The sequence below is a fragment of the Curcuma longa genome, chromosome 16 (assembly GCF_044706935.1).
Source record: "Curcuma longa cultivar G26 ecotype Majalengka, Jawa Barat chromosome 16, ITB_CL_G26_1.1, whole genome shotgun sequence".
Lineage (NCBI taxonomy): Eukaryota > Viridiplantae > Streptophyta > Magnoliopsida > Zingiberales > Zingiberaceae > Curcuma > Curcuma longa.
Window position 1 is genome coordinate 5513008 of NC_133876.1, and position 19496 is coordinate 5532503.

A 19496-nucleotide genomic window follows, 5' to 3' on the forward strand; every position below is an offset into this window, starting at 1 on the left:
TCGTGCTACGTCGACCACGTCGAATCTGTAAAAAAAATATTAGGATAAAATAAATAAAAATTATTTGCATAATGAAGAATATAAAAAAACTTACCATTATGCTATCTTTTTAAAGATTGCTCCAATCAACACACCACTAAGTCACCTCTAATAATCTTAGGAAAAAAGATAGTGTAGTTAAAATATGACTTAAGACAATAAATATATAACCAACAAAATAAACTAAGAATTTTATAAATCTATCTAGTAAATTAAAATTTACATATTATGAAGATTAAAATTAAATTTATAAATTAAAATGAAATATACACCTACACTCCAATATCCATATATTAAAATAAATTATTAATATTTTTTTATTTAACCTTACTCATCATGAAAAATCAAAATCATCATTGTCATCGTCGTCGTGGGCATGGTCATGGTCGTCATCGTCATTGTTCGTCATCGTCGTCGTCGTCATCATCATCTTCATCTTCGTCTTCATCGTCATCATTTTCATGAATTTCACTTGTATCCACATGTATCACTACTCCGCTGGGATCTCGTAATGTAGGAATATGATATTCCTCGGTCTGAAATGTGTTTACAACTTCATCTTGTTGATATGCAATATCTTGCCAACGTTCTTCAATTTTTTTCCCATGCTTTTGTTTTACAAACAGGCCACCAATCATTTTTGTCTCGTTTCAAACTAGGATATGAAGCATAAAATACTTGAATCGCTTGTTGTGCCAACACAAATGGTTCATATCTCTTATACAATCTCTTATGATTGATTTCAATCAAATTATATTGTGGATGCACCTTCATCCCTCTGACAGGGTCAAACCAGTGACACATAAATAAAACAACTTATATTTCTCTGGGTATTCCACCTCTATGATTTCATCCAATAACCTATAAAAATCATTACTTGCAACTCCATCATTGGATGATTGAACACAAACCTCACTATTCATTGTAGTCTTCCCCATTCCATATTCTTGAGTATGAAAATTATATCCATTTATGAAATATGCTAGCCAAGTCCGTACCATTGCTTTTGAACCCCATGAAAGATGGAATAACAATTCTTGCTCAACGTGAGCTTGATTAGTCTGAATCTAAAATCAAATTTTAAAATTAATTAAAAGTCAAAATATGTGTAAACAAATTTAAATTTTCTACTCACATATATTTTGAAGAATGGTGCAAATTCTTCATCGCAGAAGCTATTAAACTCTTGTGTTGACATTTCAGAATTTAAATTCTAAAAAATCCTATAAAAAAATAATTATAACACAAATTATTTATGACTGAAGGAGAAAAATATAAAATATATACTCACTCGAAATATAATGTTACTTCTGGATAATTCAGTAAAATATATGTGTGGGTTGCCCGCCATTCTTGACCAGTTAAGTATCTCTCTTTACATGGTCCACTTGGTCGACCAAGATAATTAAAAATTAAAAATGATGTCAAATTGGGATCAATAGGGTCCTCATCATTTCTTCTCGCTCTTCGTCTTTTGCTTCGGATGTGAGGCTCAAAATAATATGATGCAAAAGTTGTTACTTCCTCCACAATGTATGCATTAACAATAGAGGCTTCAACATGAGCCTTATTTTTCACTTTTTTCTTCAGATGATATAGAAATCTGATTGTAATAAAATAAAGTGTATTAGATATTAATATATATGAAATAACAAAGTATATAATAATATGATTTTACCTTTCAAATGGATACATCCATCGAAAATGGACAGGACCTCCAACTTTAGTTTCATAAGGCAAGTGAACCAAAAGATGTTCCATTGAATCAAAAAATGAAGGAAAGATCCTTTCTAAATTACACAAAATTATTAGAATTTCTCTCTCTAACGTCTCCATGTGTGAGTATCTCAAAACTGTTGAGCAAATATCATGAAGAAAAATGCTTAACTCCGTAATGACACCCCATATAAAATTTGGTAATAACTCCTTAAAAGTGATAGGAATGAGTCTTTTCATGAATATATGACAATCATGACTTTTTAAACTAATCAATTTACATTCTTTTAAATCGACACATCTTCCAAGATTAGAGACATAACCATCTGAAAATTTTAAAGATTTCACCCATTCACAAAGAATACGTCTCTGATCTCTATTCAATGTATAAACTGCCTTTGGCTTTGATCCCCTACTACTTTCATCGACATCAAGAGTAGTCTTTTACAAAGGAGTCGCATATCTTTTCTTGCATTTAGATTATCTTTTATTTTTCTGGGGATATCCATGACTGTATTAATCAGATTATCAAAAATATTCTTCTCAATATGCATTACATCAAGATTATGATGAATCAAATGACTGTACCAATATGGTAAATCCCAAAATATACTCTGTTTAGTCCATTTATGTGTACTTCCATATTCATAAGCGTACCATGTGGATCTTCAATAACAGATGAAAAATTATGCACTCTATACCAGATTTGTTGACCTGTTAATCTCAATGGCGGGGGTGTTCTTTCAATTCTATTCTTTGTGAATTCTTCTTTATTCCTTCTGAAATTATGATTTGGTGGTAAAAATTATCTATGACAATCAAAATAACTCGGCTTCTTCCCATGTTTCAATCTGATTGATTTTGATCTCTCCATACATATTGGACATCCTAAAATCCCAGCGGTACTCCATCCTGATAACATACCATAAGCCGGAAAGTCATTTATGGTCCAAAGAAGTGCAACCTTCATTATAAACATCTGATTAGTATGCACATCATAGGTAGGAAAACCTTCATCCCATAGTTGTTTCAGCTCTGCAATCAATGGTTGCATATAAACATCTATTAACTTCTTCGAATTTTATGGACCAGGCACAACCAATGTTAAAAATATATGCGGTGTTTTCATGCACATTCCAGGTGGAAGATTATACGGAGTTACAATAATTGGCCAACAAGAATAATTTCTTCCTGATTTACCAAATGGAGCAAATCCATCAACACAAAGACCTAACCGAATGTTTCGAGTTTTCCTTCACAAATTCAGGATATGTTCTATCAAAATTTTTCCACTGCTGTCCATCTGATGGATGACACATTATTCCCTCTTCTGTTTGATGAGTTGCATGTCAAGTCATGTGTTGAGTAGTGACTTTTGATGCATAAAGTCTTTGTAGCCTAGGAGTTAAAGGCAAATAAAATAACTGAGTGTATGTTTTACGTCGCTGTTGACTCCTTCTGGTAGTCTTGTATCTAGCTTGATTACAGAATTTATAAACTTTTACATTTTCATCATCACCCCAATATAACATACAACCATCTCTGCAAACATCAATTCTTTCCACTAGAAGACCTAAGTCTTTGACGAGTTTTTTCATATTGTAATAATCATTGGACATTATGTGATCACGTGACAATGCCTCTCCAATAACTTGAATAAAATTATTAAAATAATCTTCAGACACATTATGTTCTACTTTGACATTCAACAATCTTGCTGTAAGAGATAGTTTAGTGTGATTGTCACAACCAACCCACAATGGTTCATTTGCAGCACTCAATAATTCTTAAAATTTAAAGATATGATTCATTATTCAAATTTTCACCAACTCCTGGTACTTGTGTCTCCTCCAACGGTGATGCATAAGGAGTAAACATTTGTTCAACCATTGGAGGAAAACTAGAACTTGGACCACTCGATTCAGCAATGAAATTCTGACCCACTACATTAGTTACCATCCTCTGATATGGATTAAATTGATCATAATAACTCTGATCCCCATGACTGAGTATTGTATGTTTTGTCCATAATCCTCATCAGATATGAACGATTCACCATGACAAGTCCAATTATAGTAATTGAGAGTGAAACCAAATCTACAAAGATGTTCTCGAACTTTATCACACTGTAAAAATTTACCATTGTGACACTTTCTGCACAGACATCTTATCTTATCTCCATCATAAACTCAATATTACTTGAAGCAAACTCCAAAAATTATTCTAACCCCACAATAAATTCATCGGTTAAACCTCTATGTTCAGGTAAATTCTTTTTATACATCCAACTTCTTGCTTTTTTGTATTTTTCCTAAACCCAAAAATTTTAAAATATTAAAATATAATTAATTCTTACTTAATTGCAATAATTTTTATCTACTATAAATAAAAATTATTACAAATCTCTTCATCAATTACATAAACATAATTAATTCCTACTAAATTAGAATAATAAATACTAACATTCAAATAAATACAATTATAGCTAAATACTTTTTAATATTTCAAAAATAACTATAATTATAAAAATACCTAAAGCCGGTGAACAAAGATGAGTATCTCTCCAATTACTTTACGTCCACGCAAATTATAAACCTGCACAAACAATATTACAAAATCAATACTTAAATTTAATATGCACAAACAAAACTAGAAAAGCTGAATCAGTTTCGCTTCGCAAGTGACCACTAAAAGTGGCAACCATCGATCGCGGCCAACGTGACAACCACCAACTGCGGCGAACGTGACAAACACCGATCACGATCAACGACAGGTGGCCAACTGCCAGCGGTTGTCCCAGGTCAACCTGTGCGACCAACGGCCAGCGCCCTGCGGACCGCGTCGGCGTGGCGACCAAAGGCCCGACCCCACGACCGTGAGCCCAGCGGCGACGTGGCTAGCACGCGACCCACCACTGATAGTCGTCGCATGGCCAACACGTGACCTGCTGCTGACAGGGGTTGCGTGGCCCTTAGCCAGCGGCCGACGGGTCACGGGCAACGACCCAGCACCGAGAAAAATGATCCGGTCGGCCAACAGAATGGAGGAAGGAGGAAGGGGAAGCATACCTAGCTCTAGACGCGACGAAAACTCCGTTCTTTGGAGAGTTCCGGCAGAAGCAATGGACGACGGTGATTGGCGACGACAGAGGTGTGCTATGAAAGGAGATTGAAAACGCGATGTGGGAAGAGGGGAAGGGTCAGCAGATCTAGGGTTTATGAGTAATTTTGGCGACGAATGGTTTTTGTCACCAAATTTAGTGATGAATTTATGTTTCGTTATCAAATTGGTGGCAAATCCTATTTTCGTCGCTAAAATTTGGCGACAAAGCAGGGTTTCATCGCCAAATTCGCGATAAAAAATATTTCAATGCCAAATTGGGGATGAAACACAGATTCTGGCGACGAAACATAAATTCATCACAAAATGACAATGAATAATTATTTCGTCATCAATTGGCGATGAAATATTTTTTTCGTCATAAATTTGCAATAAGTTTTGCGATAAAAAATTTTTTAGCAACGAAATTTATAATGAATTTGATATGTTGCAGAATTAGCAATAAAGAAAATTTCATCATAAAGGTTGTCGCTAAATAGTGACAAAAATATTATTCGTTGCAAACTTCATTGGAAATTTACGATAAAAAATTTTCGTCGCTAATTTTCTTTCCTAAAAAATTATTTTTTTATAGTGGTCAAAGTCAATAAAATTTAAAAAACTATAGATATATTAATTTACTTTCTCCCCCTTCCAAAATATAAATAACTCCACCAACCCACTAAGTCACCCACAACCCACCTCCTTCCTCCTCTAACCGCCTGTTGTCGCCATCGTCACCTGTTACTTAAGTTAGCTTTTATATATTTCTAATAAGTTCATGTTCTAGTTTTTGATCTTTTATTTAATTAATAAAGATTAATGATGGAAAATGAGAAACAATTGGAGGTGAAATTGAAGCGAAAATCTAGTGATATTGTTTGTGATTATAGGGTGTTGTATTATAAAGAAAAAAGAGATTGGATTACTGACAACCCTAGATTTGCTATGGATATGTCACAAATAGGGTTGTAAATTAATTTTTAAATTATCAAAAACCCACAATTAATTCAAACAAATGAAGTATAGGGGTCTCGAGTCGTATTTTTCTAAAGACTAATAGAAAATTATTTAATTCGAGCTTACGTATCGTTCTTTTTGGGGTTTTCTATGAAAATGGGGGTTTTGGTATTTTGCAATTAATTGTAAATTCAGATGCAATGAGCTAATGGAAACAAAATGCAATTGAAATCAAATTAATTTCTAATCTAGCAATGCAATACAAGAAGCTAGGGAATTACAAAGCTAAACTAAGACAAAAACAGTTTGGAAAATTCAGCTAAATGGAAAATGCAATCGAACACAATAACAATTATAGGACACAAGTTCAATTACACTAATTAAATGCAATAAACATCAACTAAACTAGCCACTTAAGCTAGCCAACTACAATCTAATAAGCACAAAAGCATTTGGCACGGAACAGTAATGTTTTCAAAGTTTCAGAACATGGATTTAAGATAAAAGAGGTTTAAAACTAAGCTCACAAGATCTCTAACACAAATCTATCATCAAACAACAGCTAAGTATCACTCAACTAACAGGTATTCAAGAACTGTTGAAAGAAATTGGATCAAAATAAACTTTAGGGATGAATTACAGAACAGTAAACAAAAAATCGAAATCAGAAATTGAAAAACTCCTTCAACCCTTCCCTTTTCCATTTCTTCTCCTCAATTTGGTGTCAATCAAACTGGTGAATCCACAATGTGGCTTCAATGATCCCTCTGGAGTCTTCAACGTGATCCCTGGTGTGGTTTCCTCGCTGCCCGAACCATGAAAATGCCGAAGACCATTCTACAGCGCTAACAGTGGCTTGCGCGAGTTGTTTTGAGCTGCAAAAATCGGATTTCCTCTCTTCTTCTTGCTCATATTGTGTTGCTGAAGCCTTGTTCGCCCTCCACGATCCTCAGAGAACCCCTCAAAGAATCACAAGGTCGGATGGTGTTGTGGATGACCGAAACAAGAAGAAACAGAGCAGATGGCCGCTGGTGAAACCCTCGCCGCTGCGCCAAATCCAGCTGCCTGAATACACCCAATCGACCGACCTCGGACTCCTCGTGGATCAAGGATTGCAATGGAAGAGATTTGGGAAGAAGGGGGTCGCCGTCTGCGTACGTCGCCAAGCAGGGGAGGCTGTTTGGGATGAATCGATTAAAATCTTGTTTATATACGACTGATTAATTAGTTAATCTGGACCGTCCGTTTTGAATCTGATGGTCTGGACTTGATCTAGGGCTTTAGGGCAGCCTAGGGCTTGAAAAAAATTTATGGATCTTGATCAGACTTGAGTTAGGTCATGTCCTTCATGTGGCTTGATCAATTTGGGCAAACTTGACTCGATTCGATCGCGATTTAGCTCGATCTTGGTTTGATTTGAGCCCTACAATCAATTAAACTCAATTAATACAAAAATTCACCATTAAATCATGAAAATTATAATCAAGCCTCCGATTATGCAATATAGGACAAATACAATCAAATCGATTCATTTCATAATTTATTTTCATGTAAAAACCCAAAATTGAATCAATTAAAAATGCATAAACTCTAACTCATCAATCACATACAAATTATGTAAGAGACTTATTAAGGGAGGAGTTTATCAGATGAAGCATCGTATTGCGAGTATTGTAGGACAGGTTAAAGCATGTCCTAAAGCATCCGACGAAGATAAAAAAAGTAAGAGCTTATCTTGAAAATAACAAGAATAAGAAGCGAGAAAAGGTGGAAGAACTAAAAAAAGAGAGGATATAAGTAAATATACGTGTTGATGTAAAGGATGATGATTATCAAGTGGAGAGAGATTTTTTAAAAATAAGTTAAAGCACCTTGGGCCTATTGATAAGTGGGCATCCGTAATCGATCCAACAAAGACAAGACAACAAAACATAAATGATGCATTGAAGTTAAAGTTTACAAATGATGTGTGTTTCGATCAATATACCGTGGATGGTACAAACGCTGGTTCAAGGTTCGATCGACGTGCACGCTCTTTGAAGAGAATCGTTCGGAGAGAAGAGAGATCCTAAAAAGCACTCAAAAGAGAAGAGGGTTAGAATGGCACCGGGATTGGGTCCCGGCAAGCCACTCCGACGCTCAAGTTAGGATACGACGTGAAGAAGGAGTTTTTTGACTTGAGGAAATTAGGATAGACATGTGTGCATATCTGTGCCCAGGGGTATGAGCTACCTTTTTATAGCAGTTGTTTTCCGTTCTACAATCTTAGCAACCGTTTTTAGAAATATTCTACCGTACCTGTTCCGCATTTGGAGAGACCTTGTCTATTTATACATATTCAAAGATGTGTTCCTATTTTTGTGGGGGAATCGGTTCTATCCTCTCCGGATTAGGTGAAACAACCATGTCTTCAATAAATATCACATGCAGGAAGTTGATCTTGAATGTAGGGATCATGTCGAGACCGAGTCATGAGGTCGGCACAAGACGTTGGGACCAAGTTTCAAGGTTGACATGTGATGCGAGAGGTGTATAAAGATTGTGGCGAGAGCTCGACATACGCTTCAAGAAACTGATCGAGACCAGAGAGAGCTCAGCACATGCTTGAGGAAACTGGCCGAGACCAGAGAGAGCTCGACACATGCTTGAGGAAGCATACAGAGATTAGAGAGGGCTCAACACATGCTTGAGGAAGTATACCGAGACCAGAGAGAGAGCACTTGCTTGAGGAAGCATACAGAGACCAGAGAGGGCTCGACACTTGCTTGAGGAACCATACCGAGACCAGAGATAGAGCTCGACACATGCTTGAGGAAGCATACCGAGACCAAAGAAAGAGAGAGAGAGATTTCCTGAATTAACGGATGTTTATTGTTACTCTTTTTTCCTTTCTTTCCATTGCACCTGACGTCCACGTAATTTCCAAATATTCCCATCGGATCAGTGTGCATAAGTATCTTGCAAGATGGATTTATGAGGCGGAGATTCTTTTTCATGAAATTGATACAATTTGTAGAAGCGGTTGGCTAATTTAGTTGAACCACCAAGTCAACATATTCTAAAAGAGCCACTTTTGAAGCAAGAAGTTGAGACGATCAAATTATCTCTAAAATGCATGAAAAAATGGATGAAAAATGGATGTTCAATTATGATCAATGCATGGACGGATTGCAAGAAGAGAAGCATTATGAATTTATATGTTAATTGCAAATTAGGCACTTCATTTCTTGGTTCTATTGAAGAATCCATGGAGACACACACTAGGGATTACATCTTCAAGTTTGTGAAAAAATACGTCAATGAAATTGACACTTAACATGTTGTTCAAGTAGTGATGGACAATACGATAAACAATATAGCAACGGCAGATTTGATGAAGGTTACACAACCTCAAAATTTTTTGGACCTCTTACATGACTCATACATTCAACCTTATGCTTGAAGCAATTAGAAAGCTACCCAAGTTTAGCAGAATGCTTGAGAAAGCAAAAACCCTAATAATATTCATCTATGCACATCATGCAACTTTGACTATTATGAGGAAATATACCAAGACGAGAGATATTGTGAGACCCAAGATGATTATATTTGCTACTTCATTTTTTTGTCTTGGAAAGTCTCAAAGGCTAGAAAGATCAATTGAAATTTATGTTTACATCCAAGGAGTGGAGCAAAACAAAATTGAGTAGTATGAAGGGGAAAGCGACGGAAGCGATGATAACAAGTATTTCTTTTTGGAATGATGTTTCTTTGGATTTGAATGTTTTCACCTCTTTAGTGGAAGTTTTATGCCTTGTTGGCAGTGACAAAAAACTCTCAATGACCTTTTCATTGGGTCACTTAAAGCCAAGGAAGAGATTAGAAAAGCTTTCCAAAAAGAAGAAAATGTCACCCTTATTTTGAAGATTATTGATGAGTAGTCTAAGGGTAGATTTGATAATCCTTTGCATTATGTCATTTACTTGTTGAATTTGACTTTTTTACTACAAAGATCCAAGCATACAAAATGACACCAATGTTATGAATGAGTTTTTGAATCGTGTTGCAAGAATTTTTCCCACCGACGAGGGTAGAGTCGTCAATTTGAGTTGGGCTCGTCAAATTGGCCCGCCCTGTCAAACAATTTAGACGGATTGGGTTAAAATTTTATCAACCTATTTTAAGGTGGGTTTGGGTGGGCTGACTCGCCTAGGTCCACAGCCTGCGTGGGTCAGCCTGTGGTGGGCTTGAGTTGGTTCATGGGTTGAAAAAACTTATTTTTTCTTTAAAATTTAAAATTAAAATAGAAAACTCAATAGACTAATGGACTTGACCCATTTAAATCACAATCCAAATTTAAAATTTTCAACTTAATCCGTTTAAACTGTAATCAAAATTTTAAATTTTTAAATTTTCTATATTTTTTAATTTTTTTGAGGCCTGTGGGTTGACCCGTTTAACTCACAACTCACCTTGAGATAGATTGGGTTGGATTGGGTTAGAGATATCCCAACTTGTCCATGGGCTGGCCCGCCCGCCCGATCATGGGTTGGCCCGTTTGACAGCTTTAGATGAAGGCATTCAATCTACCATTTTTAATGATGAATTGTTGAAGTATAAAAGTAAATCTAGAAACTTTGAAAGAAAAATGACGGTCATGGCATATAAGAAGGTGGATGTGTACTATGACTTTAATCCGGGTACATCTCTTTTATTTATTTCTATTCACTAATATACATGTTTCTTTTACCTATTTTTTGGTTTATTATTTTTTGCCTCTTTACTTTTTTTTAAGGTGGATGGTGATTCAATTATGATGGTGGCACTCCAAACTCGTAAAAAATGGCAATGTGATATCTCTTTGATAATCGGGGTGTGAAAGAAATTGAAGTCAATTTGAAGGGATAAGTAGTATTTCATAAATTATGTTATATATCCTTTATTTTTATTAGTTTTTAATAATTTTTTAATTATTTAGACACATACTAAGAAGAGGAATAAGTTCGAGATATCAAGATTGAATGATATTATATATATCAAATTCAATGTCGATCAGAAGAAGAGTAAAAGAGAAAAGAACGGAGATTTATTTCTATCCTCTCAAGCTATTGAAGCTCAAGGTTGGCTTGTTGATGGTGGTGATGAAGATGAGGTTGAGTTGGGTTCAGGACCTACTTGGAGAATGGTGGTAGAAGCCTCGGAAGCGGATGAAATTCTACGATCAAGGAAGAGTATAAGGAACATCCTCATTAGAGAACTTGATGAGGATTTATATATATTAGAGGAGGAGAATGAAAAAGATGTTGATTTTTGAGTCCGATGATTAAAGAATTATGAATGTAATTGATGATGCATGTATAGCTGATTTTGAAGATTAATTATGTTTAAACTTTATTGACTCATTACCCTATTGAATTGAAACTTTAAATTTTAAATTTAAACTTTTAATAAAAATAATGATATTATTTTTTTAATATAAATATGATAATGAATCTTTATTAATTATCTTAGTTGTATTTATATATTTATTTATATCTTATATAACTTTTATTATAGTGTATGAAACTTATTTATATATAAACATCATTTAATTACATATATTATATTATTAAAATGATAATTATTTATAATATTATATATAAAAAATTTAACAGTGACTGAGATAATAGGCGGTCATTGACTATCCCGATATCGTTTATCGCTATTTACAATACTGATTCTAACTTGGTCTCTTTGCAGTAAGATAAGATTGAGAATTGAGAAAATGATGAAAAACTGTAGAAGGGATCCATTTGAACTCTCTTCATCTGTTCATCCCATCGAATAAGCAATCAAAATAGTCACAAACGGGTGCTTCGAATATCTGTAACTGCCCGCCAACTGACCAACCAACAGTAGTTATTGTACGAGTCAAATAACCTGCAATCTTCATCAACAGCTCAAGTGTCAATGCATGACCCAGTTGAAAGTTGAATCCGCATGGAACAATTTAGGAAGCATGAATTCGGAGAACATTTGCAATTGGAATAAAAAAAAAATTAGGGGGATGAGCCACTTCAGGGGTCACCACCTGAAAGGCATCGTTGCCTCCAACGTTCTCAGGATCGACTCCGGTGATCTGCGCATACATCAATCCAAGAGAATACATCTTAATCCAACCACGCTTGAAAACTCCATCAACGTAGCTAGTGGACATCCCCCGTCTACTCTGTTGAGGCCAATAAAACAGTCAATTGCCAAAATTCAGGAGTTTCTTGATCTTACATCCACTTTCTATTCCCATCCCTAGAGCCAAAAAGTCTATTCCAGTCTCTGTTTGAAAGTATGTGGTTTTCCAATCATCATAATGGATCTAATCACGATGGACCTCCTAGTAATACAAGGACTCCATCAGAATAAGTTCCCTTTAGTTCATGGGGATAAAAGCTTGGCCATTTGATTAAATCGTTCGTTTCTCTGTTCCATTTTGCCGATCGACATATCTTGGATCCCAAAAGTAGCAGGCCTTCTGCCTCTGCCCGAATTCGCAAAAGCCGAGCTAGCCACACCACAAGAAAGCAGAAATCGATGTAATACAGTAGTAAAGTACTAAAAGAAACAATTAAGAAGATTATAATTCAAATTCCAATAAAAATAAATATTCTAAAAATCAACTTCTAAATATATATAAATTATGTTTCAAATTTATCCGATCGGAGTAAAGTCATCTACATATTATATATAAAAAAAACACCCTCTTTTTGAGTCTCTTGCATATTGAGGAACTATGATCTGAGTAAACCAGAGGTAAAACAGTCACTGAGGGCTTAAAACTGTCCTCACAAAGGATTTCTGAAGATAACAAATAGTGAACCACCCAGTGAGCCCAAAAACATCCCTGCCAGGTTAGGTTAGATTTCCAGGCTCTTCAAACATCCCTGCAATAAAACTACGCAACACAATACAAAGTACCGCAGGCTTGCAAGCTAAAACTTAACCGAAATTTTGTGTTGGCCATTAATTTGATTGACTGCAAATGTGAAAGATGACCTATGAGAACTTATCATATCACAAGAATGAAGAACTATCTTTAGTACCCCTTTGAATGCTTAAATTGGTTCAGTGGATAAGCAACCAAAAAGTAACAAGGCCACAACATCCAACACATTTTAGAGTAATCTAGCAATTAGTGCCAAGTACAAAAAAGACAAATAAAAGATAAATAGCCAAGCCAATCAGAGGCGAGTGATGACAGCTTTGACCTCATCAGGTGTGTATAGATGGTAAGTAGGGGCAACCTTTGCAATGTCGACATTATTAGGGGTCACCTGTTCATGCAAATTACTAGCTTAGCAATGGGAAAAACATAATACTCAGAAGAATATCTAACACAAAATAGAAAACCTAGAATTCGATCCTTAAGCCTTAGTTTATAATGCAATGCATTGTTTATACACATTTAAAAGATCATCTATGTCCAACCAATTGACCAAGTTATAATGCACATGTAAGGAGCTTCAATGCACCATTACGGATCCAGGTTTGAAGACACAGTTACTTTAGTTATATAAAGCAACTAGATATGGAAAAGCCACAAGAAGGATACCTTTTCCTCCATGACTTGTTTCAGGATCGAAAGGGCTATAGTTTCAGCTTCCTGAAGGGTTAGGTCCTGCATAAACAAGGTACTCATGAAAGATATTCTCATCCCCATTATCCAGATGCCACAACTCATAAGGTCAAAGCATGCACAAACTTGATGCATTATTTGGCCAGTTATGCTTGCAAATAGAAAGTAACTATGGATCTAAATCACAACAGGCTGCTGCCAAAGCAAATTTGCCTCACATCAGCTCCTTTTATCTAAAATTGGCTTACTTTGTTGTATTGTTCTTGAAGAGAACTATCAGCTCCTTCGGATCCTGACCCTATTGCTTTTGCGTTGCATTGCCAGAATGTGCCAGATGGGTCAGTATAGTACCTGCAATTTATAGCATGTCATACTTCAGAACAAAACCTTACAATACAGGACTACATAACAACATATGAGACGCTTCAGATTTTACCAGATTACTTCTGACATTAGTAAATATCAAGCAGAAACCCTAATGTACAGAAAGATGAGCTCCAATAATACTGATGCATTAGAACATTTGCCATTTACTCTGAAGAAAATTTTAGGCCATGGAAAGATCATCTTAACAGTAGCAACAATCCCACAAGACAACAAAGTCAGATCCCTTCTAGGCATGATTGTCATGATAATTTTATGTTTTTTTGTCACTTTGGCCACTTTAGGCCATTGAGGAAATAAACTATAATCTTACAAGAAACATTACCACTATGAAATAGTTAAATAAAGCTTGTGAAAAGTTTTTGTTGTTATATTTCCATAATGGTATGGTAACAAAATAAATTGACAAACTTTACATAGCAATCACCATCAGTGATCAGTTGCTGCACTAGACACATTAAAAAGTAACAAGTACTTACAAGCTGGGCCCATGCTCATCATGACCAGCAATCAGAAGAGATACTCCAAATGGTCGTGACTGCACCAATACTAATTAGTTAGAAACCTTCATAATTCAATGACAATTTGGAAGTTTGAGGTACAAGTATAAATATGTGGCCAGATGGGCTTGAATAAGTTTTCTAAAACATCAATAATCTGTAATTAATCCTAGACAGGGAACCTCTCCAGTAATATTCAATAATTAACCATGGATATATAAAACTTTTAATGGAACTCATACATGGTTATGACTCCTCACGCTTTATAACCCTCCAAAGAGAGAAATACATGATTTAAATTATTCTTAGCAGAATCTTTGATGCGGGCTGTAATATCAAAACCAAAGAGACAGACCTTAGCAATAGCATCAATATTAATTTGAAAAGATTTGGAATTCTTCACTCAAAAAGTGAGTCCGCATGACTATGCTATTCAGAAACTTTCCATGGTGATAAACAAAGAAGAGAAGAAAGAAGGTATGAAAATTATTTCCTTCGGTAATTTATTCTTGAGAGTTTTGCAAAAAAAATCTACAGTGCTAACCATGAATTCTACAAAGAAGAGAAGATACAAAAATTATGTCCCCTCTATAATTAATCTATAGTGCTAACCATAGATTCTTCATCTCCTTCACCAAATTGAAGAGCCAGGTCACATAGTGCTTGGGTAGTTGACTCAACAGTCATTGCTTCACCATACGAAAACCTGTGATTCTGGTAGACAAATTGATTTAATCAATCAAAAAAACAGAATACCAGTTGTCTCACCAAAGTCCTACAGAATTCAAAGACATGATAAAAATTTCAATATGACCAAAGATGTAGAACAGAACCTGAGTTTCAACACGACCATGTTCTACAAGAGTTCGTGCATCAGCTATCAATCCACTCATCGCACAGCCTATGTGCTCATCAATCTCCATAATTTTTTCGACACTGCTGGGTTCCTGTAAAAGTAAAATGACTAGAATACTAAGAAGCCACAAATATGGTCAACGTGTCAAAAATTAACAAAATGGACTAAGCACTATGTAGCTATTAGGACTTTTAAAGAGAAATCAACTGATGCAGAGAGCGATGGTTCAACAAATCCTGATGAATTTCAACCTATTTCAAAACAAAACCTTTTTGTTGCACATCAAGTTGAGAAGTATTTCGAGGAAATATGGTAGTAATACAACATTCCATGAGTTACAGTATGATATCAGCACACAGCTACAGTTTAACAACCTAAATAAGGACATGCAGAATTATCATTAATCACTGGCTGATTGATGGAGAAACAGGTAACGAATGATTCATCATTTGACTAAGAAACATGGTTAAAACACAGCTACAGATGGGCATACATGACTTTAAATTATAATTTTTTCTACAATATAATTGAAATTTATTAAAGATTACAGTTTAAAAATTTGTTCTTTGTTGATTAGCATGGGTAAAACACATCACTCAAGCTATCAACAAACACACATAATAGGTCTGAGTCTAAGACACAAGACATGTTTTCATCTTCTTCAACACACATCTTCCCATCTTTGGCTCCTCTCACTATCTTTAATCTGCATGAGTCGTTGGTATCACAGTAGAAGCGAACTCATAGGCACCGAAACACAAGAGGCAACTGATAGGTTATGAATGTTGTATTGTCAACGTTCCATAATCTGCTAAAATACTAGAATTTTGATGCATCTAATTCTTACTTCATCATGCTCAATAAGCTAAGTGGAGACCTGAGAAGAACTACCCTGTATAAGGAGCCTTTGATCTTCCTCTTTTTTCTCCCTCCTAATCCTGATTGACCACCAGCACCATGTGTTAGCATTTCAACACAACACTAGCAGGACATCATTTCTGTCAAAGCCAAACCCTTGAATGAAATGTTAAATCAAACATGCCAATCTCATCCACAGATTTCTTTGAATGCCATTCCTTGAGGATGTTTTCTTCCACAAAGCAACTACCCCCTTAGGCCTTCCGCTACTTCTCCTTGCATCGTCATTTGTCTATTTAAATGATTCATTGATATATGTAGTGTTTTGACATGTAAATGTGCACATCATAACAAATATTTTGCACTAATTCATTCTCTTGGTATTTTACATGATGCACTTTGTCACTATTTCACATTATTCTTGATCCCAATGGTTAAAAGAGAGATTCTTCAAATTATGATATCAATCTAGTTCAACCTAAAAATTTAACTATATATTATAATCAAAGTATGAATGAGAATAAAAACAACTTATGTCTGGCATATTGAGAGAGAAAGGTAAGTTAAAAAAAAAATCAAGCTTTAGTTTCCATTACATTAATACTGTAAAATAATATGGAATCTTACTTTATTACAAGAGATAAACCCCTATTTATACATGAATATAGGGACATATTCTAGGAGAATTATTCTATAAAAAAATAGAATATTTATCCCTAACAGAATATTTATCGCTAAATATTCTAACACTCCCCCTCAAGCTAGAGAATATAAATCATATGTACCTAGCTTGTTACATATATAGTCAATTCGAGGACCTCTCAGTGACTAGGTAAATATATCTGCTAGTTGATCCTGTGAGTTAATAAAACTAGTAGATATTTCACCAGATATGACTTTCTCTCTGACAAAGTGACAATCGACTTCAATATATTTTGTCCTCTTATAAAAAACTGGATTCGAGGCGATATGCATAGCGGCTTGGTTGTCACATATAAATGACATTTGTGTAACCTCTCCAAATCTTAGCTCTTGAAGCAACTGTTAAATGAAAGCTGAAAGAGCAATAAAAATTTGGACGATCTATACAGCACGGGGAGGTCGACCATGTAGGCTCTAACATTTATCAATCGTGTGTCCTAGTCGGTGGCAATAATCACACCAAGGACGTTCTTTGCCACCCTTACGAGGTGACATGATCAACCTTCTTTCCATCAGTACCTGCTTTCGGAAAGGTGTTGCTGCTGTTGTGTTGCTGGAAAAACACAAGGTAGGTGCTGCTGATGTCCGCCTACTTCTGGAAGAATGGGAAGAGGAGAAGAAAAGGAGAGTTGGAACTTGCTAGCTTGCTGCCATTACTGGAAGAGGGCAACAGAGAAAAAAAGCATGCGGGAGGCAGGACGAGGAAGACGTGTTGCTCGTCGCGTCGAGAAAGACGCGCGACGAGGAAGCCGCTGTGATTACTATGTCGCGACGAGGAAAACGTGCGATGAGGAAGGCGTGTTGCTCGTCGCGTCGAGGAAGACGCACGACGAGGAAGCCACTGTGATTGCTGCGTCGCGACGAGAAAATGCACGACGAGGAAGGTGTGCTGCTCGTCGCGTCGAGGAAGACGCGTGACAAGGAAACCGCTGCAATTGTTTTGTCGCGACGAGGAAAACGCACGATGAGGAAGACGTGCTCCTCGTCGCGTCGAGGAAGACGTGCGACGAAGAAGCAACTGCGATTGCTGCGTCACGACGAGGAAAACATGTGATGAGGAAGGCATGTTGCTCGTCGCGTCGAGGAAGACGCGCGATGAGGAAGACGCGCGACGAGGAAGCCGCTGCGATTGCTACGTCGTGACGAGGAAAACGTGCGACGAGGAAGGCGGCAAATAGAGGTGCCACCTGAAGGATCACCTCTGTTGATTTGGAATTAATAGTCGAAAGCAGTGAGCCGAGAGGAGAAGAAGTCGCCGGCGGAAGAGGGATCGCGAGAGAAGAAGTCACGATCCGGTCGAGAAGCGGAAGAGGGATCGCGAGAGAATAAGTCGCAATCCGGTCGGTAAAAACGACGAACATAAATGCACGCGAGGAAAACGCGTGACGAACAGAGAGAGAAGGAAGAGGATTGGTTCAGACAGATAACCTTAAACTCAACCTCGCTCTGATACCATATAAAATAATATGAATCTTACTTTATTACAAGAGATAAGCCCCTATTTATAGATGAATATAGGGACATATTCTAGGAAAATTATTCTATAAAAAAGAAAACAGAATATTTATCCCTAAATATTCTAACAATGCAAACAATAAAAAAATTCAATTTCAATGTTTAGTTATTATTTTCTTCATTCATACTGCTATTATCCTCCAGTTGACTCTCCCAAATCTCTCTCCTCTTCTTTACCCTTTTCCACCTCATCATCTTCCATCAAATACACTCATAACAGGATGCCAGTCACCAATTGTTTCAGATCATTGTTTTAGTTTTTTTTTTTTAACAAGGTTTAAAGTTTCATCGCAAACCAAGGAGAAAATGTTTAAAATTCTAAGACAAGGTTTTATTAATCTACGATAAGGAACTGAAGGGATTAAATAATCAGATGAGATCCTTGTTTTATTTGATCTCATCCACTTACAGCTAAAGTTAACTGAGTTCCAATCTAAAGAATTGGTATCAACAGTTATACGCAAGGATGAAAGTCTAATAAAAAAGGGATATCAAAATTTTTTAATGTAAATAACAGATTTACAGGTATGATGCTATGCACAGAGGCTCTGATATAGCTCATAGTATAAACAAGGCGAACTCATATTTCTAAGGTAAAATTATGATACTTTTATTACTGTTGGTTATGTTGCAAACTTCAGCAACAAAATCGAAATTGCACTCAGCAATACTAATAATCTACAATAGACATAAAATAAAGGAACGGTTTAATCAGCAAACCAGCAAGGGTGAGGTCACACGCTTCTCAACAGCAAGCACAACGCCTTCCTTCGTCCTCAATCCGATGGCCGTAGAGCCCAACTGTCACCAGAATCAAACCAATTCATCGCAGATCTAGCACCTGTGATCCGAGGACCTTCCGGCTCCAAGATCACAAAATGAAAAAAAGGGGGAAAGCAGTAGAATAAACTAGTAACGAAAGCACCAACCTTGATGGCCTCGATGGCGTACTCGACCTGGAACAACCTCCCCTCCGGGGAGAAAGTGTTGACGCCACGATCGTACTCGGTCCTGGGATCATAAACACCCACAAAACCCAAGGAAGAAATTAAGCTCGATCGATGAGAATGATTAACGGTAGAACAAAATAGAGAGAGAGTGTGTGTGTGTGAGTGAGAAGATATCAACCTGGTGAGGAACATTTCGAACGATTTGAGAGAAGAGGTGGGGAAGCGGGAGCCGACGGCGATGAAGGTCGAGAATGGAAGGGTGGGTTGGTCCGCTGCGAGAGTATTACAGTGCGCTCGACTTGTTATTCAAGGCAGAATAGCATTGGGCA

The 19496-nt window shown here is 36.4% G+C and overlaps 2 protein-coding genes and 1 pseudogene across 2 annotated transcripts; all 3 read right to left on the bottom strand.

The window, feature by feature from the left end:
* Nucleotides 1–1252: 1252 nt before the first annotated feature.
* On the bottom strand, nucleotides 1253–1995 carry LOC141847209 (uncharacterized). Its single transcript, XM_074735195.1, has 3 exons — nucleotides 1718–1995; nucleotides 1331–1642; nucleotides 1253–1262 (listed from the first exon to the last, which is right to left on the bottom strand). The coding sequence occupies exons 1-3, from the start codon at nucleotides 1993–1995 to the stop codon at nucleotides 1253–1255; spliced, it is 600 nt and encodes a 199-aa protein (XP_074591296.1).
* A 1165-nt stretch (nucleotides 1996–3160) lies between these two features.
* Nucleotides 3161–11989, bottom strand: LOC141846953 (uncharacterized; annotated as a pseudogene).
* Nucleotides 11990–12823: 834 nt separating this feature from the next.
* Nucleotides 12824–19466, bottom strand: LOC141847389 (proteasome subunit alpha type-5). The gene is made up of 9 exons (XM_074735431.1): nucleotides 19346–19466; nucleotides 19147–19228; nucleotides 18938–19018; nucleotides 15120–15233; nucleotides 14899–15000; nucleotides 14266–14324; nucleotides 13651–13753; nucleotides 13379–13444; nucleotides 12824–13100 (listed from the first exon to the last, which is right to left on the bottom strand). Exons 1-9 carry the CDS (start codon nucleotides 19357–19359, stop codon nucleotides 13008–13010), a joined length of 714 nt encoding a protein of 237 aa, XP_074591532.1. The 5' UTR covers nucleotides 19360–19466; the 3' UTR covers nucleotides 12824–13007.
* Nucleotides 19467–19496: the final 30 nt, after the last annotated feature.